The sequence below is a fragment of the Panicum virgatum genome, chromosome 9K (genome assembly GCF_016808335.1).
Source record: "Panicum virgatum strain AP13 chromosome 9K, P.virgatum_v5, whole genome shotgun sequence".
NCBI lineage: Eukaryota > Viridiplantae > Streptophyta > Magnoliopsida > Poales > Poaceae > Panicum > Panicum virgatum.
The window spans coordinates 13,599,249-13,622,950 of NC_053144.1; the positions used below are offsets into that span (position 1 = coordinate 13,599,249).

Sequence of the window (23,702 nt, forward strand, 5' to 3'; positions counted from 1 at the left end):
TTTTTTTATATTAATCACTCACCTGGTCCCCATTCAGAAATATATATCGGATAGTTGGAGTTGTGAGTGGTCAAAGCATCTCAACTTTGGCTGATGTGTACAAGTACAACATGATATATTTTCAGATTGTACCCCAAGAAAAGAATGCCATTTTTTTCTTTCAAAAAAAGGAAAAGAATGCCATTAATAACTTTTGAATTGAAACAATGGAAACATTAAATCCTTTACGGGAAATTTTCTGTGATAAAAAATATTATTTCATACGCTCATATTTTGTGCGCTAACGCAGTTAGTCAAACTACTATGGGTCTAATAACTAGGTTAATCACCAATGTTAATTAGGCTAACCTGGTTGTGCTATTAAGTGTCTGTATAAACGGCTCCGGCATGGTGTGGGAACAGACCTTCACAATATTTCACTTTCAATATTTTGTGGTAATATAAAATCACTAGTACTGAGTCTTGAAACGGCTCTCGTGAACTTTAGTTTCATACTATAGCAAAATCAGAAATAATTTGCCAAACACATAATCTCATACCAAATTAGCTTTCCTTTAGTCCTTTAGCTGAAGTTTGGATACATAATGCTGACTTGTAGTTCATAATATATCCAAATTTCGTCATAGAATCAAATGAGACCCAAATTTTGGGTGCAGAATTGAACTTTGACTTGAGACTTGGAGAGGCCGCCAAATCAAACGAACTACTCCGTCCACTGGGCCAGCTATCCCCTAAATCCTGCCCTGCCCAGCCGCCGCCGGCCGCCACGCCGCCGCCTCTGCCTCTGCCTGTACGCTGTCGCCGGCGCGCTCACCGTCTTCGGTGCCCATCATCCGCTTCAGGGGATTCAAAGGTGGTGGCAGCGGGGGGCACCTTCCAGTTGTGTCGGAGAGCAGCTTGGCGGCAGCCGGCCGAGGAAGGGCAGGCGTGGCCGGCGGCCTGACTGGGCGGGGAGGACGGGTCGATGCTGTACTCCCAAATGTAGCAGCCTTGAGCAATGCTGTGTCCGCGGCGAGGAATTCACGCGTCCGCCTCCACCGCTCTCCTCTTCGGTCGTCATCTCGTTGCCGCATCATCAAGGCCAACACCCTTCCGCCACGGCGGCCGCCTTGCGCTCGCGCCATGCGCCTGCCGCGAGTTCATCTCCGGCTCGCCTCCACCGCCGCCGTCCGCCTCCACCCACCTCCGTCCGGCGCCATCTCGCACGAGATCAGGGGCAAGAACGAATGGCAGCTGGAGCTGGATCAGCACATCGCCCGCGGGCAGCTTGCCATTGCCCGCCAGGTGTTCGACAGAATCCCCGCGCCGGACGCGCGCGCCTACAACGCGCTCATCCGAGCCTACTCCTGGCGCGGCCCCTTCCACGCCGCCATCGACCTCTACCGCTCTATGCTCCACCGCCGCGTGCCCCCCAACAAGTACACATTCCCCTTCGTCCTCAAGGCCTGCTCCACGCTCGCGGACCTTCGCTCTGGCCGCGCTGTCCACGGCCATGCTGCCGCTGCGGGCCTCCACACCGACATGTTTGTCTCCACTGCCCTCATTGACCTGTACATCAGATGCGCCCGCTTCGGCCCTGCAGCCAATGTGTTCGCCAAAATGCCCATGAGGGACGTCGTGGCATGGAACGCCATGCTTGCAGGCTATGCTCAACACGGCATGTACCAACACGCCATTACCCACCTCCTCGACATGCAGGCTCATGACTGCCTCAGGCCCAACGCCTCCACCCTCGTCTCCCTCCTTCCTCTTCTTGCCCACCATGAGGCGCTCTCCCAAGGAACAAGCATTCATGCCTACTGCCTTCGTGCCTGTCTCGATCAAAAGGAGGAACAAGTGCTTGTTGGCACTGCGCTGTTGGATATGTATGCAAAATGCAAACACTTGGTTTATGCTTGCAGAGTCTTTTGTGCCATGCCTGTCAGGAATGAGGTCACTTGGAGCGCGCTTATTGGAGGCTTTGTGCTGTGCGACAGAATGGTGGAAGCTTTCAGTCTGTTCAAGGACATGCTGGCTCAAGGACTGTGCTTTCTCTCGCCAACCTCTGTTGCAAGCGCCCTTAGGGTCTGCGCCAGCCTCTCTGATGTTCGTATGGGTACACAGCTGCATGCTTTGCTTGCTAAATCTGGTATCCACACTGATCTCACTGCAGGGAACTCACTTCTGTCAATGTACGCCAAGGCTGGCTTGATCAACGAAACAATGGCACTCTTTGATGAAATGGCCGTCAAGGACACAGTCTCTTATGGTGCTCTTTTGTCAGGGTATGTGCAGAATGGCAAGGCAGAGGAAGCATTTCTTGTCTTCAAGAAGATGCAAGCCTGCAATGTGGAACCAGATGTCGCGACAATGGTATCTCTGATCCCGGCTTGTTCACATCTGGCCGCTTTGCAGCATGGGAGGTGCAGTCATAGCTCTGTTATTATCCGTGGGATTGCATCAGAAACCTCTATATGTAATGCTTTGATAGATATGTATGCAAAATGTGGAAGGATTGATCTCTCTAGGCAGGTTTTTGATAAGATGGCAGCTCGGGATATTGTATCGTGGAATACAATGATTGCAGGATATGGAATTCATGGACTCGGGAAGGAAGCCACTACATTGTTCTTAGGCATGAAGAATCAAGGTTTTGCACCAGATGATGTCACATTCATCTGTCTAATATCTGCGTGCAGTCATTCTGGACTTGTGACTGAAGGGAAGCACTGGTTTAATCTGATGACACAAAAGCATGATATACTTCCAAGGATGGAACACTATATCTGTATGGTTGACCTTTTGGCAAGAGGTGGTTTCCTTGATGAAGCCTATCAGTTTATCCAGAGTATGCCACTGAAAGCTGATGTCCGTGTATGGGGAGCCTTGCTTGGAGCTTGCCGGATTCACAAGAACATTGATTTAGGAAAACAAGTGTCAAGGATGATCCAGAAACTAGGACCTGAAGGGACTGGCAACTTTGTTCTGCTGTCCAACATATTCAGTGCTGCTGGGAGATTCAATGAGGCCGCAGAAGTTCGAGTGATACAGAAGCTCAAGGGATTTAAGAAGAGTCCTGGCTGCAGTTGGATTGAGATAAATGGCTCCTTACATGCATTTGTTGGTGGAGACCAATCTCATCCACGTTCATCTGACATATATCAAGAGCTTGATAATATCATGATAGACATTAAGAAACTTGGTTACCAGGCTGATACCAGTTTTGTTTTGCAAGATCTAGAGGAAGAGGAAAAGGAAAAGGCACTCCTTTATCATAGCGAAAAGCTAGCAATAGCTTTTGGAATCCTCAGTCTTGGTGAGGATAAGAGTAAGACCATTTTTGTTACAAAGAATCTCCGTGTATGTGGAGACTGCCATACTGCCATAAAGTACATGACATTAGTTAGGAACAGAGCCATAATTGTCAGAGATGCTAACAGATTTCATCATTTTAAGAATGGGCAATGCAGCTGTGGAGATTTCTGGTGACAGCACCACCATAAAAAAGAACATTTCATAAACTATTGGTATCTCAGGACATCATGTGAGAGAACTCATGTCCTAACACAGCATAATAGCTCAGCTGTTCCTCATGAAAAGCCATGTACATTGCTTTACTCGCAATGTGAAGCTGAGAAATGCGAGATCCGTTCCAAGGAATTTGAAAGGAGGAAGTCTAAGGAAAGCAAATGCAAAGTAAGCTAGGGTTTAAGGAAAACTTTTTGGCACATGGTGAACATGACATAAACAACACAGCCCATGGTTTGTAGTTTATATGTATATATGAAAGAATTTGTGGGAAACGTGGTTGCTAATCTCAGCACACCACGGACTACGTGTTTATATAGAGAGTACCAAAGACTCTGGGTTGTTACAAGGCAAGCTATCGTAGATTGATTCAGCTGTGATCTATATATGATATACATATACAACTAGGACTCATCTATAGCTGAATCAATACTACTCAAGAATATTCAGGAAACCTTGTTACACACGACATGATGCATATCGTTTATTCTAACACCCTACCTCAATCTAAACCTTTAGTAGTCTTGAGATTTAGATTGCCAACAAAATCTTGAAACTTTACAGCAGGAAGCGCCTTTGTGAATCCATCTGCAAGCTGATCATTGGTAGATACAAGCCGAATTTGCAACTGTTTGTTAATGACTCTTTCTCTAACAAAATGAAAATCAATCTCAATGTGTTTGGCTCTTGCATGAAACACTGGATTTGCAGACAAATAAGTAGCTCCCAGATTATCGCACCAAAGACAAGGAGGTTGATCTGATTTAATACCCAATTCGGCTAACAACGACTAACCAAACCAGTTCAGCAGTAGCATTCGCCATTGACTTATATTCTGCTTCAGTACTTGATCTTGATACTGTAGCATGTTTACGAGCACTCCAAGACACCAGATTTGCACCAAAAAATATAGCAAAGCCACCTGTGGATCTTCGATCATCCACACTACCAGCCCAATCAGCATCCGAAAAAGCACTAATAAGAACAGACTTGGACCTCTGTATGTGCAAGCCGAGTCTAGCAGAAAACTTGACATATCTAAGAATTCTTTTGACAACCGACCAATGTATAGCTGTAGGAGCATGCAAGAATTGACAAACCTTATTAACTGAATAAGCAATGTCGGGACGAGTAAGCGTCAAATATTGAAGAGCTCCAACTATACTTCTATACCGAGTGCTGTCTTGAGAATTCAGCAGATCACCTTCATGACAAGATAATTTTTCAGAGGCTGACAATGGAGTAGGCGACGGTTTACACTTGTCCATACCAACACGATTCAAGATGTCTTGCGCATACTTTTCCTGTGACAATAAAATACCATCCTTGCATTTTGTCACTTCAATACCAAGGAAGTAGTGTAGATCACCTAAATCCTTTAACGCAAACTCTTTCTTGAGATCTTGAAGCAATGCTGAAACCGCCTCTGAAGATGTGCTAGTAACAATGATATCATCAACATAAATGAACATGAACATTGTTACCTGACCTTTTCTATAAATAAACAAGGATGCATCCGATTTCGACATCTTAAACCCAAGATCAATCAACTTTGAACTTAACTTGGAGTACCATGCCCGAGGGGCTTGTTTAAGACCATAGATTGCCTTATCCAATTTGCAAATAGAATTTGGAGAATTTGCATTTTCAAACCCAGGCGGTTGTCTCATATAAACCTCTTCTTCTAGAATACCATGTAGAAACGCATTCTGTACATCTAGTTGCCTCAAACACCAACCTTCTGAAACTGCAAGAGATAGCACAAGTCTCACAGTTGCAATTTTTATCACTGGACTGAATGTGTCCTCGTAATCAATACCATATCTTTGTTTGAAACCCTTTGCAACTAATCTCGCTTTATATCTGTCAATACTCCCATCTGCCTTCTTTTTGATTTTATAAACCTATTTGCAGTCAATTAAATTTTTACCTTCCTGATTTGGTACAAGATGCCAAGTCCCATTTCGAAGTAAGGCATCATACTCATCTTGCATAGCCTTCTTCCACTTGGGATCACTCAACGCTTCTTGTAATGAGTCTGGCTCTCCTGTAGAACTGAAACAGCCATACCTTATAATGCCATCATAGAATTTTCTTGGTTTTACAATTCCACTTTGAAGTCTTGTTTGACGCCTTGATGGAGTAGAAGCATGAACCGGCACAGCTGGTCCACTTGCTGTTGTAGAGGAACCAGGTGCGCCGACGGCAGGCATTGCTTCCTCCTCTTGTGTTGAAGAAGAGGACTCCGGTGGAGAGCCGACAGGTGGAGGTGAGGCTGTCGGAGCTGTCGGTTGCGTCGCAGCAGCCCCCCCATGCAACCGGCTCGATGGAGCAGGAGATGCCGGTGCCATATATAGATCGACTTCAGGATCGGTGACAACCAAATCAGACTGGGATCTCGTGCCGGAATCATCTGCGACTGGGTGAACACCGCCCAAACGCTGGTTTTGGTTGGAAAGACCATCTGTGTGCTCTGAATTTTCTGCACATTCCTGAAAATCATCACTAGAGCCAGGATCAATAGAAACATTAGTAATATCTAGGTCATCACAACTAACATCCCCCGGATTTTTTAAGTGATCAGGAAGGAGAACAATCTCCTTCCTAAGCTGAGCACCAGCATTTGGGTGAAGATGCGCAAAGGGAAAATAGGTTTCATCAAAAACAACATCTCTAGAGATATAGATGCGACCAGTAGAAATATCAAGGCACTTGAAGCCTTTGTGGAGGGAGCTGTAACCAAGGAAGGCACACCTAATAGACCGAAAAGAGAGTTTGCGAGTGTTGTATGGTCGCAAGTTGGGCCAACAGGCACAGCCAAATATCCGAAGGGAGTTATAATTTGGTTGTTCTTTGAGAAGGCGAGACATAGGGATTTCATAGTCAATGACCTTACTTGGGAGGAGATTAATGAGGTATGCTGCAGTGAGGAACGCTTGGTCCCAAAACTTGAGAGGCATGGAAGCATTGGCGAGCAAAGCAAGGCCCACTTCGACAATGTGGCTATGCTTCCTCTCGGCCACCCCATTCTGTTGGTGAGCATGGGGGCATGACACACGATGGACAATGCCAATGCGTTGGAAAAACGAGTTTAACTTCTCATACTCGCCTCCCCAATCTGTTTGCATAGAAATAATTTTCTTATTGAACTTCCTTTCAACCATGTTTTGGAAGTCCTGAAAAACTTGGAACACATCAGATTTTTTCCGTAAGAGATAAACCCAAGTATATTTGCTGAAATCATCAATAAAACTAACATAGTATGTGTAGCGACCAAAAGAGATAGGAGCCGGTCCCCAAACATCAGAAAAGATTAGATCAAGAGGAGCACTTGATATACTGTTTGACTTTGGATAAGGTAACTAATGGCTCTTGGCCTTCTGACAAGAATCACAAACCGACTCATGACTTTGATCACTAACATAAGGTAAATTATTTGAACTAAGAACTCTCTCCACAATGGGGATGGCTGGATGACCTAGCCGACTATGCCGTCTAGAAGTTGACGGCTTATTGACTCCATAGACTTGTTTACTTGGGCTTTCTTCAAACTGATGTGCCTCAAAGGGATATAAGCCCCCTTTGCATCTACCTCGATGAAGGACTCTCTTCGTTCCCTGCTCCTTAATAAGGAAGAAATTAGGATGAAATTCAAGGAAGGCATCATTGTCTCGAGCTAGTTTGTGAACCGAAACAAGACTTTTGCTAGCACTAGGAACATGAAGAATATTTTTAGAGTTAAATACACCAGCGGCCCTCGAACTTGTCCTAAGGTGCCACTTAGGTCCACGAACTTGCAAAATCGAAATCTGACACCCTGAACTTGTAAAATTATACCATTTAGGTCCATAACCAGTCAAGAGGTATGAATATATGCAAAAAAACCCTTAAATTTTATCATCTTCTATATCTACATCCTCCTTGTCTATTTCAACTCTCTCTCACCACCGGCGACCACTCCGGCCCCCGCATCCACAGCCGTGCAGGTGTCCCTCGGCGAGCTCCTCCAGCCGGCGCCGCCCCTCATCGTCGTGCCGCTCCCTTCCCTTCCCTCTCCCTTCCCTCTCGCACGGGCGACGGCTGACGCACAGCGGCCGGTGCGCGCCAGAGACCACGGCGGCCTGCGCACCTCCTCCCGTGGTGGCCGGCGGCGCCCTCCTCTTGCCTCCTTGCAGCGGCGGCCATGGCGGTGCGCATCCCCGCCGGCCGGATCTGCCACGCCAGCTCCTCCGGCCAGGCCCCTCCTCGGCCGCCCCATCCATCCTAACTCGCTTAGAGGCGAGGCGCGAAGCAGGGGCGGCCGGCGAGCATCGTCGCGGGCAGAGCCCCGCCATGGCCGCAGCAGCGCCTTCGGCTGCGACGGGGATGAGGCGAGCAGGGCCCCGCCATGGCGACGAGCCTTCGGCTGTGCGTGCCAGGCCGAGGAGCGATCGCGGCGGCCGGAGGCATACGAACCGGCATCTGCGCGGGCGGGCGCGGCGCACAGCGTGGGCCGAGCGGGCGGGTGGATGTGGGTGGCGCACGGGCTTGCCGCCGCGGCGGCCCCCTGCTCCGGCTCGAGCTCGCCTCACCGCGGCCGCGGCCGCCGCCCTCTTTCTCCGCACGCCAGCGCCTCTCCTTGCCTCCTCTGCCAGCGCCTCCCTCCTCTCCGGCGGCGAGCCCTCTTTCTCCGCATGCCAGCGCCTCTCCTTGCCTTCTCCGCCAGCGCCTCCCTCCTCTCCGGCGGCGAGCAGGGCAGCGCGCATGCTTCCCCGCCCCCTGCACCCTAGCGTCGGCGCCTCCCGGTGGATGTCGCAGCGGCGCCCCCCGCCCCTGCTCTCGGGCAGCGCCGGGGCCGGCCTGCACGCGACGGGGGGGGGGGGGGGGGGGGGGCTGCTCGGCCTAGGGCGGGGCGGGCCTGCGGGGGCGGGGCTGCTCTGCTCGAGCGCCCTGCTCCCATCGTCGAGCCTTCTCACTGGCTCCGGCGGCGGAGCCTCGCGCGGGCCGCCGTCCTGCCTCTCGTCTTCCTCGACCCGGCGCGAGCTCCTTCCTTCGGCGTGCGCGGTGGCCAAGATGGAGCAGAGGGAGCGGCGAGCCAGGGGCAGCGTACCGCGAAGGTCGCGAACTCTAGGTGGGGGCGGCGAGCGCGGAGTCCGCGAGCTCCAGGGGCGGCGGCCACAAGCTTCAGGGGGCGGCGGCGTCCGCGGCGGCCGCGAGCTCCAGTGGAAGGCGAGGAGGCAGGGGGCGACGGCGAGCTCCACCCACTGGCGGAGGAAGCAGAGGAGGCGTGGGGAAAGAGAAAGAGACAGAATGGGAGGGAGGGGGTGAAGGTAGAAGATAGCAACTTTGGAGGGTTTTTTTGCATATATTTATGCCACGTGGCGCCATCTCAAGAGGTATGGATCTAAGTGGCACAACTTAACAAGTTCAGAGAGCCAGATTTCGATTTTGCAAGTTCGTGGATCTAAGTGGCACCTCAGGACAAGTTTGAGGACCACTGGTGTATTTAACTCATATTTTTAAGATGCAAATCTTTAACGGGGGTATGTAAAGTTGTATGCCCAATATTACTAATTTTCATACCTGCTCCACTTGCAGTGTGCACTTGATCTCGACCATTGTACTTGTCACGAACTGAAAGCTTTTCTAATTCACCAGTCACGTGATCAGATGCACCACTATCCGCATACCAGTTAGTGTCATACCCATAACCACCGGATGTAGCAGTGCCTGCTGTCTTGTTGTTATGTTGATCATCTTCATCATCATCATAGCGGTACCAACATTGTGGAGCCTCGTGACCTACTTTCTTGCAGATTTGACACTTTGGCTTGCTGGTTGAACCGCTCTTCTTAGGTGCATTGCCACCATTGTTGCTGTTGTTGCCACGTCCTCCACGACCACGACCGCGGTTGTTGCCACCACGGCCACGATTGCCACCATACCTTCCTCGACCAGCGGTGTTTGCCGAGGATTGGTATTGACCTCCTTCTTGGTACATGTCTAGGCGAAGATCATAAGATAGGAGTTGAGAAAATAGATCTGACAATGATATTGGCTCCACATGGCTAAGCATAGACGACACAAAAGGATTGTAGTCGTAATCTAGTCCGTTTAGGATATGGGAGACAACTTCATCGTCGTCGACGGGCTTTCCAGCAGCGGCAAGTTCATCCTTGATGCTTCTCATCTTGTTGAAGTATGCTGCGGTGGTCATGCCACCCTTCTTCAGATTGGCGAGCTGCATGCGCAAATTTGTGACACATGCTCTTGATTGTGCCGAGAACATAGTCTCTAGCGCCCTCCATGCTTCAGCTGACGAAGTCATGGTTGCTACTGCCGCCAGCACATCTTTGGTTATGGAGTTGAGCAGGTAGCCAAGCAGTTGTTGATCCTTTACGTTCCAAGAGATGTACTCCGGCTTGCGGACCTGCTGCTTCGTCTTCTCGTCTTCCACAGTTTTGGGCGGTGCTTTAGAGGTTCCTTCAAGAATCTCCATGAGTTCAGCACCACGAACCGCAGGAAGGAATTGAGCTTTCCACAAAACATAGTTGTCGCGAGTTTGCTTCTCCGAGACAATGGGACCGAGCTGGATAGGCGCTGAGCTTGACGAGGACGACACCATGGCCACGGCTGTAGATGTATCTAGGAAGAAGACGCTCTGATTACCATGAAAGAATTTGTGGGAAACGTGGTTGCTAATCTCAGCACACCACGGACTACGTGTTTATATAGAGAGTACCAAAGACTCTGGGTTGTTACAAGGCAAGCTATCGTAGATTGATTCAGCTGTGATCTATATATGATATACGTATACAACTAGGACTCATCTATAGCTGAATCAATACTACTCAAGAATATTCAGGAAACCTTGTTACACACGACATGATGCATATCGTTTATTCTAACAATATAAACCAAGGTAATGGTAATCAGATTTACGAGGGCGTTCTTTTTTGCTCATGCAATCATGTATAAAGTTGATAAAAACCTTTAGTATGCATCTCATTGTTATTTACTCCCTCCATCCCAAAATACTAGTCATCCTGGGATTCAAAATTTGTCCCAAAAAACAAGTCACCCTACTCTATTTAGAAAGTGCGTGTGCATGGAAGAATCAGTTAGTGCTAAATATGGATAATATATAGGAGCAAACATGGTCATTTTACCTTCTTGTTAATTGTCTTAGAATTCCTATGATGACTTGTTTTATGGGATGGAGGGAGTACATAGTTGCAGGGTTAAACTCTGTGGATTATATATTTATATATGAAAGGCGGAGATGAAGTGATGTTGGTTGCTTTTCGTTTACTTCAGAAAAAAAAACATGGGAGGCCTGTCAAGGGCCATTGACTAAAATGAAATGTCGCAAGGCAAAAATAAACCTAACAGACTATTGACATATGAGACATGAGCAACATTTTGACGACAGAAATTAGGGTCTCTATTTAGTGGTATAGAGGATTATTTTCCCCTAGTTCCTTTGGTCCTGCTAATCTTCTATCCTCTTGCTGTTTGGTGGAATTTATCCTTCACTTTGAAAACAGAAATGTGGCATGTTTTTCTCTAAACTATTTCCAATTTCTTAGATCATTCAACATATACATATAGGTCAAAATTATCTTCTTGTGAATTTATGCTATACTGTGTCATGCAATTTAGTTAGCCATTGAATTTAATTCTATAAACCCAATTGATGCAGGACGCACCCAAGTCCTTTTTAACTTTCAGTTTTGGTTGAAATATTTATGCCCATCAATAATAATTATCCCAAAATATGATGAAAAGTAACGATTAAGGCTTTCTGGGGGTGCTCAACAATGACTTCCCACCTTTGTACTTAAATGGAAGGTATAGCACCAGAGCTCAAAGATTGATTTATTGCTCTCCTTATTTCAAGATATATAAGTGCTTCGTTGACCATTGTTGCTCGTTGCTTCCATCATCAAATATTCTAGAGATAGGTTGACAAAGGGACATCAAACATTAAGGCCAATTCCAACCGCTGAGGGAAAACTAAGAAATCTACTTGGTTGTCTGCGTTGGAGTCTGCTGTCTTCAGTGAATTGGATACTGCAGATTCTCATGTTCATTCTCTATAATATGTGCTTCTACCTCTGCATCTGTTTGATTTTGTACATTTTTGTTTCCAGATAGCAGATGCATTTCATGTTATATATTGAGCGTAAGCTTCAACTGGAGTGAAAGGTCGTATCAATGCTGTGGCATCAACCTTCAGCGACTTCAGTACAGCTGTTCAACTTCCTGGTGCCTGGATACTGCAGTTTCCACTCCCAGGAGTGACCTCAGGTTGCTCATCAGTGCACTCACTCTTGACAATCGTGCACAGTCACCGCGACGCTCTATTAGAAGCACCATGCTAGCCGGTCTTGGCATCCATGGCGTAGCACGGCCTGTTCCCCTGGGGAGATCACGCGAGATTCTCCGAGAGAACATTTGCAGTTGAGAAAAAAAAAGTAGAGTAAATTTCACTGGCGGTCGCCAAATTTGTCCCGAGATTTCAAGTAGGTCCCGGTACTCTCAAAATGCACGTCTAGGTCCCTGAACTTGTCCCGAGTTCTCATCCCGGTCCCGGTACTCTCAAAATGCACGTCTAGGTCCCTGAACTTGCTAATCCATTTCATATAGGTCCAAATCTCCAGAACATGCTCTCCAAACAGTACGATTAAGTGAACTAACAGGTGGGGCCCATATGGCAGTCACACCTCTCCCTTCTCCCTCCTCTCTTGCTCCCAACGTCGCCGCCCATGGCCATGGCCGTCTTCAACCTTGAGAATGGGGAAGGGGGCAGGCTCGGGCGAGGGGGTCGCCGGCTCGCCGGCCGGGGCGGCGCTGTGCGGGCCCGCGGGGGCTGGACCGGGACCAGGACCGGAGCGGGGCTCGCCCACCAGGGCGCGCCGGCGGTGGTGGCCATGGAGGGCGCCGCCCTCGGGGTGGCACGACATCCAGGGAGCGGGGTAGCCGAGGGTCGCGTGGGACGACGGTCTTGACGGCAGCGCGGCTGGGTAGGGAGGGCGTGGGGCCGGTGGAGGGGCGGCGGGGATGCAGGGTCCGCCGTCGGCGTGGCCAAGCGGCGGTTGGGGCATGAACGAGGACCGGGGCGGCGCGGAGCTGAGGTCCATCGTGGCAGCGCAGGCGCACGGGTGGCGACGGACGCTAGGGGTGGGGGTCCGGCGGCGCCCATACAGAGGGAGGAGGGAGAAGGGAGAGGTGTGACTGTCATATGGGCCCCACCTGTTAGTTCACTTAATCGTACTGTTTGGAGAGCATGTTATGAAGATTTGGACCTATATGAAATGGATTAGCAAGTTCAGGGACCTAGACGTGCATTTTGAGAGTACCGGGACCGGGATGAGAACTCGGGACAAGTTCAAGGACCTAGACGTGCATTTTGAGAGTACCGGGACCTACTTGAAATCTCGGGACAAGTTTGGGGACCGCCAGTGAAATTTACTCAAAAAAGTATAAGAAAAACACTCGGCAAAGGCTTTGCCGAGTGCCACCTAAGCGGACATGGCAAACAATGTGACGGCAAAGACCTTTTTGCCAAGTGCTATTTTTCAAGCACTCCGCAAAGCTTTGCCGAGTGCTGACTTGGCTCTCAGCAAAAAAAAAAAGTCAGGGGAACGGGCAAGTGACGGTGATAGAGGCTTTGTCGTGTGCCTTGATGGCGTGGCACTCGGCAAAGCCTTCCTGTTTGTTGAGTGTCCCTTACAAGACACTCGGGCTATGTTTGGTTTTCCTAGAGCACACAAGCCGAGAAAAGAATCTCGCATGCATGGAGTGCTAAATGAAGTCTATTTGCAAAACTTTTTTAGGGACGAGTATAACTTTTCGCGACGAATTTAATGACGGTAATTAATTGATAATTGGCTACAGTGATGCTACAGTGACCATCCTCTAATCACGCGGTCAAAAGCCTCATTATATTCTTCAGGGTTCCTAGCGCAGGGGTTCTGGAGTTGGTTTTGTAAACTAGCTTTATTTAACACCATAATTAGCGGTCAAAGTTTCCTAGTACTTCCTAGCACAGGGAACCAAACAGGGCCTCGGCAAAGTACAAAGCTTTGCCGAGGCAAACACCAAAGCTTTGCTAGTGCCTTGGCAAAAGCACTCGGTAAACAGTATTTAGTATCATCCATCCACAACAAGTAGTCCACAAAAGCAAATACAAGTCCATACAAAACTCCAACAGTGTTTTTTACTATGCACTCGGTAAACCTATTTGTTGAGTGCACATATATTTGCACTCGCAAAACAACAAGCACCCAGCAAACAAGCGGTTTCCGGTAGTGAGTGCGGCGCACATATCGTCCCCGTGCAATCTTACTATTCATTCTGGAATTCACTTAGCAGATAGCACAGCGATAGTTCGAGAACCAGAAAAAAAATAGAAATTGCAAAAAAGAAATATCTCCATTAAGGGTGCAATGTTTTTAAGTACATAAATTAGAAGAGGATATTTCAACATACAGCTTGCAACGAACATGTGCTCTTCTGGGAGAAAAAAACACGTTGGGCTACCCCTGCACTCTGCTAACATAAGCTGCTTCTGTGAGCCCTCACGACCAGGATGGCGTGTAAGGAAAAGAAAAATCTATATCTGGCCAAATATCTGCAAAGTACTTGTATTCTGTAGGATCCATGTTTCCCAAGTCTTGAACTTTGGAGCTATTCCAGTGATAGGCAAGTCCCCTATTTAATGATTGACATAAAAAGATAACCTCTTTGAAAGGATGGAATCCAAGGATCCTAATCATTACGCAATGATGTCTTTCAGCTCTATCCTCATTGCTAAGAACATTATCATTGTCGGAGTCCCATTCATATTTCTCTTCAACGAGTGCTTCTTTGATACTGTTTGGAAAAAGATGAAGATAGACATTGTAGTTGACATCCTGTAAAACCCATGGTCCACTAGCCTGTAGGTAGCAGTTTTGACGTAGCACACGCTTAAGGTCGCAATTATGCTTCAAAAACCACTCCATCCGACCACACGATTCATCAAGCACCCAAACCTGAAGTAGATCATCAGGGTGACCGTATGATGCAATGTACACCCCCTTCTCAGACTTCCCCAAGTAAACTTCTGCTGCATTATCATCACGAAAACTAACCGGCGGTATAATTGCTCGGTATTTGTTGCATGACATAGATATCCTGCAAAGTTGAAATAGTGGTTTCAAAAGAAGTTACATCAGTGTCAACATATTGAAGAAACTACTCGCGAAAAAAAAACATATTGAAGAAACTAATAATATTTTCTAAGCCAAGACAATATATAAATAAAAGAATCTAATGGCGCCGCCGAAGAATGAATATAACTTAATTGTATATATTTACCTCATAACATATGTCCCAAAAAAAATACTTACCTCATAACATAAGAAGCTTGGCAAAAGACATATAGTGCTCCCCTTGAATAGGTGGAATAGTCCAGCTCACATGTACGATGCATGTCAAGAATGGTGGCTTCGGCTTCCCCTTCCCGGATGAAGGTTCTTTCTTCCCACCTCTTCGCCCTTGAGGAGAATACACGGAGGACGCATCTCGGCCACGGCCATTCAGCTTCCGCTACCGTGGGATGAAATAAGGACGGCTCCCAATAAAACTTGGGATGCTTAACATGTGGAAACGAGATGACCTCGTAGCACGGCGACAAGGTTGGATCGAACACGAGATAGTTGCGGTAGTAGTAGATGTCCGGCACGTCTCCGCCCAGCAGCGCGGGGGGCGAAGGCACCGGAGCCCACGCCCGCGTGGCCGGGTTAGCGACGTGGTCGCCGTGCTCGTCCACGTCGAGCAGTAGGAGGCCGTTGCACTGCCCCAGGATGCGTGTAGGTGCGAAGTCGGCGGCGGGGAGCGGGAGGTAGTCCATCCGCCCCCGAGACCCTAGGGCGGCGGGTCGAGGGGCGGGAGAAGAGCTCCGGGAAGCGGTGGTACCTGAAGTTGATGAAGATCCCGGCCACCGAGAGCGGGAGGAGGTCCGCGCGCAGGAGGCGGCCACCGTCCACGGCGGCGCGCCACGACCGGCAGACGGCCCGCGCCACGGCCACGCCGCGCGGCGCGAGGCGGGCGAGGATGTTCGCGATCATGTCGTCGGGCAGCAGCGCCGCCCGTGCTGGCAGGCCCTCCACCACCTCATGCATCTCGTTGCTCCGTCCGTCTCCAAGGATCACGCCGTCATTACCCACGAGGCTCGCTTGCATGCCAGGCCTCGATCCGCAGCAATTGGGCGTGAACGGATAAAGCTTGGAGAGTCCTGTCTGCGCTGCATTGTAAAGATACAGCCCACTATATCCAATGTTCTAAATAGCCGGCTATATAGCCACTGCCCTACTATAGTCGTAGGAAGAGGCAATATTATCCTAAACGATAAACGGTAAACAGTCGGTCACTACTGTTTAGCCCATTATTTGGGCAAAATGGGTGTTTAAACAGGAAAAACGGCTGTTTAAACGGTGAAAACAACCGATTAAACGGAAACGGTGTGCCACTGTGTAGTGTTTAAACGGGCTAAACGACCGTTTAGGCGAACAATGAGGAGAACGCTAAAATATTTATCTCTTAGCTTTAAAAAAAACTAAATCTACTAATAGCCAGCTATATCTCACTATAGCACTAAATTAAAGTTTATTTAGCTAGCTAAATCATATAATTAATCTCTATTTATTGTTAGTTTAATATTGAGCTTCATTATTTACAAAATTTATAATTTCGTCAATGATATAATAAGATAATGAAGCCCAAGAGTACTTCAGTATATGAAATTTTCTTGATTTCATATTTATATGCAAAATTAGTTATAGATTTATGCATGGTGTTGAAGTAGAAATGTATAATTGTAAGAAGCTTCTAAAAGATTAGAGAGTATACATGAACCATGTTTCATGGTAAAATATGAAATACTTTAGAAAATAAATATTTGTATGGTCAGATAAGTATGAAAAATTATAAAATTAGATATTTTGTAAAGAAGTGTGTAGAAAATGAACACCTGACAAAACCATATAAGCCATGGAGGCCTACAAATATGGTGCTTCCCTCCCCTCTTGTCATACCATGATATAAGAGGTCTTAAGTAGATGACAAGATTGTCATATAGTGTAGTAGTGTCATGTTATGATAGCTACATTAAGTTATAGCGAATAATGAGATTAGTTCCCACATAGAGTTGGCTAGAGTCGCCAATTTCTCCACACATTATTATATTTACAATCCACTAAATGGATTAGCTAGGTTATACGGACATCCGGTAGGCGATGGCTTGCAGCAGGGGTGAGAAAACAAAATTTCTAATGACTACTCGAGTAATAATCGTTCTGTTCCATCAGTCAATTCTTGTATCTACCCTCAGTTTAGCAGTTGTTCTCTCGGCCCTGCTCGTTGCATCGCGTGTTGGAGAAACAAAAAAACATCTTGCTTGTATTAGTTGATTTAGAAAAAAAACCACGCTTTTGGTGAATGCATAGGCTTTCTTTCTAAGTGGTTGCAAATTTGGGCTCGATCGGTTAAGTAGTAAATGGGATGCTATGCTGTTGGGCTTATTAAGCAGTAAATGAGTTGTTGGATTCTGCTATTGGGCTTATTAAGCAGTAATTGGTAATGTAGGTATCAAAAAAATTGGTAATGAAGGTATCAGGCGTGGACGTGATGTGCTGTCATCATGTAACAGATCGTTATTCGCGGACAAGATTGTTGAGAGGTGCTACCGCGATCGGCCCACGGCACCATGCTGCGAACCGGCGATGGCGGCTTTCGCCACTGGCAAAAATGCGAGCTTTTTTCCAATCAGATGTAGTCGTTTCTTATTACACACAGCAGATGTCTAGGGGATGTGCCACTTGTGTGGTGGTTATACTAGCTTCAGTTCCGATGTGTGCGGCGACGATGTTGTTGCGGAGACTGCGTCACCACCACCATCAACACTGCTGCTCAACTCGCAGCCAGTTCCAACCCCATCATCGCCCGTCATCTCGCGCCAGCCAGCTGCGGTATCGACGAGCATGTCTCCGGTGAACACAGATGATAACAACAATGGTAAGCAACACAGAATTACCTCATATACCTTGCAACCATTTGATTTTTCTTTTGATATTCTCTCAACTCCATATGACGACCCATCTAACTCTGTGTCTGCAGAAGCCAATGGCAGCAATGCCGTTTGGCTGATACTTTTGGCAATTCCCGTGTGCGGTCTGATGGTGGCCTGCGCCTGTTATTGCTGTCACTACTGCAATTCCAGGCGTTGTGGTCAGGAACGGCCATAAGTTGCACCAGTCATTCCGCTATCGATGCTGCCACCACGGCCACTGCCGCCTCCTTTTGCCAACGCATCACCAACATCCCAGTACCTACCTCCTTCTTAGACGTCTCACCTGGTGTCTTCTTCATTGACGGTCGTACCTCCGCCACATTCACTATCGTTGCCAACATCAGCAGCTCCGCCACCTCCATCGTCGCTGCCAATGCCAGCACCACCGTCGTGAAGTGCAGCTGGCCGTCATGGCGCCCAGTGACGGGTCAGATGAAGAGCGACCTGTACTTCGGAGGGGAACGCGTGTCCGACGATCAGTAGTTCATCTTAATTTGTAGGTTATTAGGTGGGTTGAGACTTAGTGTAGGGAATTTCAATTTGTAGGTTATTCCGTTAAGAAATAAAGATTGATCGTTATTATCATTTCATCGTACGGAATCTGATATAAATAAAATTAAGCAGTACAGTTCGATCTACATAAGCTGCAAAATCTGATATAAATAAAATTTCAATTTGTAGGTTATTATTCTGTTATTACCAATTGACCGTGCTTGTAGTCATGCTCAAAGGATGTGAACTGTGAAGCAGCAAAAATAATCAAGTATCCGATTTCAGTTGTGTTGATTTCTTCCATGCTACCAAAAATCCAAAATTGTCGTGCGACAAGAGGAGGCCACGTGGAGCGCATCAGTGAAAGAACATCTAGGCCTATGTGGCTTTGGGTGTTTAATGACAATGATCTTAAGGGACTAACGCATGTATATGAGAATAGTTTCAGGTCAAAAGGTTACAGGTGAAAGGAATGAAAGTGAAGGATGCCCCTCAAAAATGAAAAGAAAGATGGCATGAAGAGCTCTTGGTTTTAATTATAATCTTTTATTTTCTTGAGTTCTAGGGCATGCCGTACTGTCAGGGGGTACAAAATCATTCATTGGAGATACCTCAATGCTTAAAACACCTATGAAACACACTTAAGCCTACACGAACACCTAAGAGAATTTTTTCCTAAAGACGTTCTTCTCCTGTCGGAAATTTCCGGCCCAGACGACGGAAATTTCTGGTGCCCTATCAGAAAATTCCGGTCCGTCTGCCAGCTTATGTTCCACTGGAAATTTCCGGTAACCAGCAGAAATTTCCTGCCTATGCAATATTTCCGATGGGTCTACTGGATATTTCCGCCAGACGCAGTGTAACGATCACTTTTGACCAGTGACACTATAAATACCCGCTTACTCAGTCTTTTGCGGCTGCTTCTTCCATTCTTGCAAACCCTAGGCCAGAAACTCTGTCTTGAGCTCAATTCCACTCCTCTAGCTTCACTCTTGAGCGTCCCTTGCTAAGTCCTTTGGTGAAGAGAGTGAGAAACCAAGTGGGAGAGTGCACGAGATTGCAGCATTGAGTTTGAGCACTTGAGGTCTTCATCGATTTGATTCGTGATGCTTATTGGAATCTCAGATTCCTAGATGGCTAGGTGTCGCACGGGAGCACCCAAGCTTGTGGTATGCCCCTGGAAGTTTGTACTTCAACCACCAATAGTAAGTAACATTAGCTAGATCACGAGATTGCTAAGGGGAGGCAAGATAGATCAAGAAGAAAGTGGTCTTCTTGGGTGCCTCAACGGAGACATAGGTTTCATTCATGAAACTAAACTTCTGGAAACAAATCACTGTCCCTTTGTTCTTGGTGTTCTTCGTGTTCTTGGTTCACTTGAGCTTGTCTAGCTTCGATCTACTTGTTTGTGAAGTTTGTGCTGTAACAAACTTATCCCTTACTAGCTTTACATCGCAAGTAACATTTCTACTCTTCTCTTTAACCTCTTCATTTGTGTTATAGGCTTAGATCTGCTCTCGTTTTGAGCTATCAGAAATCTCCGCGACCTACCGGAAATTTCCGCCGGCTTTATCGGAAATTTCCGCCGGCCGTTAGACACTGGAAATTTCCGGTCAAGATTGATTCTCTTCAAGGTTTTGAAGAATTTTGCAGTGACGCCTGTTCACCCCCTTCTAGGCGACATCAGGGACCTTTCAATCAGAGCCGGCGAGATTCACACCATTGGCGAGGAGGAGCTCGGCGATGAGGTATTCGCTAGAGGTGGCGTCTGCCCGTGGCTCGGCTGGTTCGCATCCGCGCCGTAGTCGAGCAGCGCTTGGACGATGTCAGAACGATAATGTCGGCTTGGCCGAAGCTAACTCCAGAAGCGTGTGTCGAGACTTGGTGGTGGCGTTTGCAGAGTGCCACTCGGGCTCGCTCCGGTCGAACACCTCCCTGAGCGCCTCCACCGTGCCAGCAACGACAAGCTGTGCTGCCACACACGCGTCCACGAAGGTCACCGTGATCAGGGCCGTCGAGTGGCTGGTGCAACATGTGCGACTGTTCAGGCCCCCAAATCTCTCCCTTAGAGCAACTCCAAAAGAACATGTATCCCACCCCCTAATACCTTTTTTAGGGTGAAAAATAAAAAAATATAAGTCCAACAGGTCCCTCAAAACTTCCCCAATCTTTCCGCGTTGCGAATCCCGTCAGCCTCCTGCACATATTTTCGCGTCTCCGCTGCGCCCCCAATCGGCCCGCGACCCTCCTTTCCCGTGCGTGAGTGATCCGTTCCCGCAATTTTTTTTTACCGCGTGCAAGTTCGTGCCTACTGATTGTGGGGAGCGGAAGCTTGCTTCTTGGATTGTTTTCGCAAGAAGGAATATATAAGAGAGACGATTCGATCTAGAGGAGGCAGGGCATGGCCATGCGGTGGGGAAGAACGGACTGCACGGGGCTGACGGATTGGAGATCGCTAGGACTGTTTTTCTTAGACAGGGAGGCGGCAAAATCCTCTGTGCGCAGAAGTTCTTGGCGACGGCACTGGAGACCGCGATGGGGAGGGGCGGTGCTGCGTGAGGGGGAGCTGGGTAGTAGCCCAACTAATGGGCCCAATTATGATGACATGGCTTGTTTTGAAATATTGTGTGATAGTTATTAGTGTTCTGCTGTGGGTTGATATACTTTTGGGGAAAGAAATTTTTACAATAGGCCCCAATACATCATTTTGGGGAAAAACTTTTTAGCGAACTCTTGGAGTTGGTACTAACTAGATGTCTACCTGTGCGTTGCTACGGGTGCTGAAATAATTTCTTTTAAAGCAGTATGTGGAGCAAGCATGAAAAAACAAGTAATTTCTAATGCAACAATGGGAATATGAAAAAACACATTTTGAGATCACGTGATGAAATGAAGCATAAGAAGATTATACATACCAACTTAATTTCAACAAAAAAGAACAGAACTACAACTGTATCCAATGCAACAGAAGGGAATGGGCATATGGGGAGAAAAGGCTACGCAATAGAATGCTAATGTATTTGCTATTTTAAAAAAAATGGTGCTGGAACTTCATATTACAATGAATCTCAATTAGAAGATAGAAGCAACGGGCACAAACCAAACAATAAAATTTATTATACAGAAAGTAGAAGTCCTCCAGTCAGACATAACAAACAAGTTGTTGATGTGATGTAATAGAGATGTTGAGACCAGCAATAAAATCTCTACTGCCACTATGTAAAAAATGACCTATAGTGACGTGCACAAAGGTGACATGTTTTTGTTGTACGTCACTTTTGTTATCTGGATGATGCGCAAAGATGATGTACGTCACCTTTTACCTCTTGGTGGCCTCTCTAAAACGTTGCCCGTCACCTTTGTTATGACATAGGTGACGTGCAACATCAAAGCGCGTCACCTTTGTTATAGGTGACGGTGTAGAAGCACCGCCCAAATTAAACCGACTTAAATGCGCTAACCATCATCTTAATACTTAATCAAGTAACTGTGCACTTAAAATGGTGTAATCTGACAGGCTGTCGGGTAAATCCCGATTAAACTACTGTACTCCAGCATCACAATTACACTAGTAGACCCGTACGAAGACGAGCACAGGTGATACCAGCATACAGAAATCTTTAAATTAATTTACAACACCGGTTTTACATAAAAGCTTTAAGTACAAACGACAGAGTTCAAAAACACAGCGGAAGTTTAAAACTGAGTTCGAAATACAATACGATAACCACGATGACGATACAAGGTGAGCTCCACATCCTGCCCACCGATGTGATGCCAACCTGCTCGATCTTCACGGGGAAGACGGGGCCCACACGACGGTCCAACCTGGAGGAAGCGGCTGTCCAATCCAGGACGCGCAGACCTCCTCGAAGTCAGCGGGAACACAACCTGCTCAGGAGGGTTACAACAACAACCCTGAGTATACTACTACTCCGCAAGGCTTACCCGACTTTGGGTATACTTAGCCCATTACCTAGACATGCAAAGCTTGTTGGCTCTGGAGTTCTTTTGCTGAAAGGCTGCTAGAAGTGAATCCTTACTTTCAATATTTTAGCTCCATTTAGTACAGCGAGTATTAACTAAATTCGCCTAAACATCTAGAGCACACATGGTGGATCAGATTATTCTTCAGTAACTCACAAACCAACCTTTTCCATTCCGTTTTCATTCCACTTTCTTACTATGATGTGACGCAGTGACCAAAGTTCTCATATCCGCGAGTCACAGCGAATCGATCCGATTTAACCTTGCAAGGTGGACCTAACTCACACGACACATGTAAGCCCCGTCGGGCCACGTGCGTCAACTGTTCCCATCATTACCACGACATCTGAACCACGCCTACTAAAACCCAGGTGATGGGCCCCTCCCGGTGAACTCCCAGAGAACCCGAAGGCGGCATCCTATCCAACACCCGCCAACTTCCACGCCCAGCGTAGCAGGTCGGAATTCAAACTATCGTTGTAAAGCGGTATACAGCTTACCGGTTTCGACTACCTCCTACTTCCGGCATGTGGTTAGTACTGTTCAATCCTCAGTCATCAGGGCCAACAACGGTACGGTCCTCAATCGACACAGGCGGAAGTTCATTTTCTCATCTATTCCATTTCTATACTCCAAACCATTTCCGCCCGGTCTCCAATTCTAATTTCCTCTTTGGTTCATCCTTCAGTAACTTTGCCATTAAACAAAGACTTATAACACGTGAGTGACAGGAATCACTCGACTTCTACCGAAATCCTATTTAGCAGAGCATTTCTATCGACACCTGCATACTAGAATAGACTCACGGGTACCTAGGAAAACATGCATACTAGGGTTCCATACAACTCCTAGAACATAAATGCACAAATACTTAATTAAACATTAATATACTGAATTTATGGGTTATGCACCGGGGCTTGCCTTACAGGTCAGCGGGGTTAGCAACTTCTCCGGAAGTGGGCTCGACTGCGTCCTCCTGCTGCTCTCCCGCTTGCGGCTCCTGGATCGGCTCGGCGACCAGCTCGTAGGCAACTTCATTCGCGGCATCTACACGTATGAAAAAGAATGCCATGCAACAGTTAGGACACAGTGCGATGCATGAGTGCTTATGATACGATGCATTTCAAAACGATGCAATGCCATGCGGTTCAGAGGTTCAACTCGATTTAGCCTGAAGTGTTTCCTTCAAAATAACAACTATTAAACTTGCTTAGAGTAGCATGGATTAAGACAGAAGCTTGCTTTGTTGATGTTACACATGCATGAAACAATACTCAATTACCCACACTTATAAAAGAAAAGTGTAGCTAGAAGCCAATTAAAAACAAGGATTGACTTGCACATATGATCTAGCAACAAGAATTTATCCAAAATAACATGATTTTGATAAAGCATGCCACATAATTGTTTCAGCTTTTATTGATGATAGAAAGTATTTATTTTAGCCCTAGCAAGCTAAACCAAACACAAATAGATCTACACAAAAGTGTACAGCAACAGGTCATGAAAATTTTACAGTGGGTTACACATGAAAAGATGATGCTACTAAATTAATTTCAGAATTTTTAGGTCAACAAAACTGTAGATATTAAATAAACAAGCTCAAACACCAAATAAAATC

General features: G+C 47.0%; 3 protein-coding genes and 1 non-coding gene across 4 annotated transcripts; 1 reads left to right on the plus strand and 3 right to left on the minus strand.

Moving 5' to 3' along the window:
• Positions 1 to 693: 693 nt before the first annotated feature.
• On the plus strand, positions 694 to 4,039 carry LOC120650202 (pentatricopeptide repeat-containing protein At3g16610-like). The gene has a single exon (XM_039927231.1). It carries the CDS (start codon positions 1,123 to 1,125, stop codon positions 3,466 to 3,468), a length of 2,346 nt encoding a protein of 781 aa, XP_039783165.1. The 5' UTR covers positions 694 to 1,122; the 3' UTR covers positions 3,469 to 4,039.
• A 3,409-nt stretch (positions 4,040 to 7,448) lies between these two features.
• On the minus strand, positions 7,449 to 8,252 carry LOC120647726 (putative uncharacterized protein WWC2-AS2). The gene has a single exon (XM_039924583.1). The coding sequence runs from the start codon at positions 8,250 to 8,252 to the stop codon at positions 7,449 to 7,451; it is 804 nt and encodes a 267-aa protein (XP_039780517.1).
• Positions 8,253 to 9,498: 1,246 nt separating this feature from the next.
• On the minus strand, positions 9,499 to 9,637 carry LOC120653076. The gene has a single exon (XR_005666764.1). It is a non-coding gene; the product is annotated as a small nucleolar RNA Z247 (small nucleolar RNA).
• Positions 9,638 to 12,206: 2,569 nt separating this feature from the next.
• LOC120647727 (proline-rich protein HaeIII subfamily 1-like) lies at positions 12,207 to 12,629 on the minus strand. The gene has a single exon (XM_039924584.1). The coding sequence runs from the start codon at positions 12,627 to 12,629 to the stop codon at positions 12,207 to 12,209; it is 423 nt and encodes a 140-aa protein (XP_039780518.1).
• Positions 12,630 to 23,702: the final 11,073 nt, after the last annotated feature.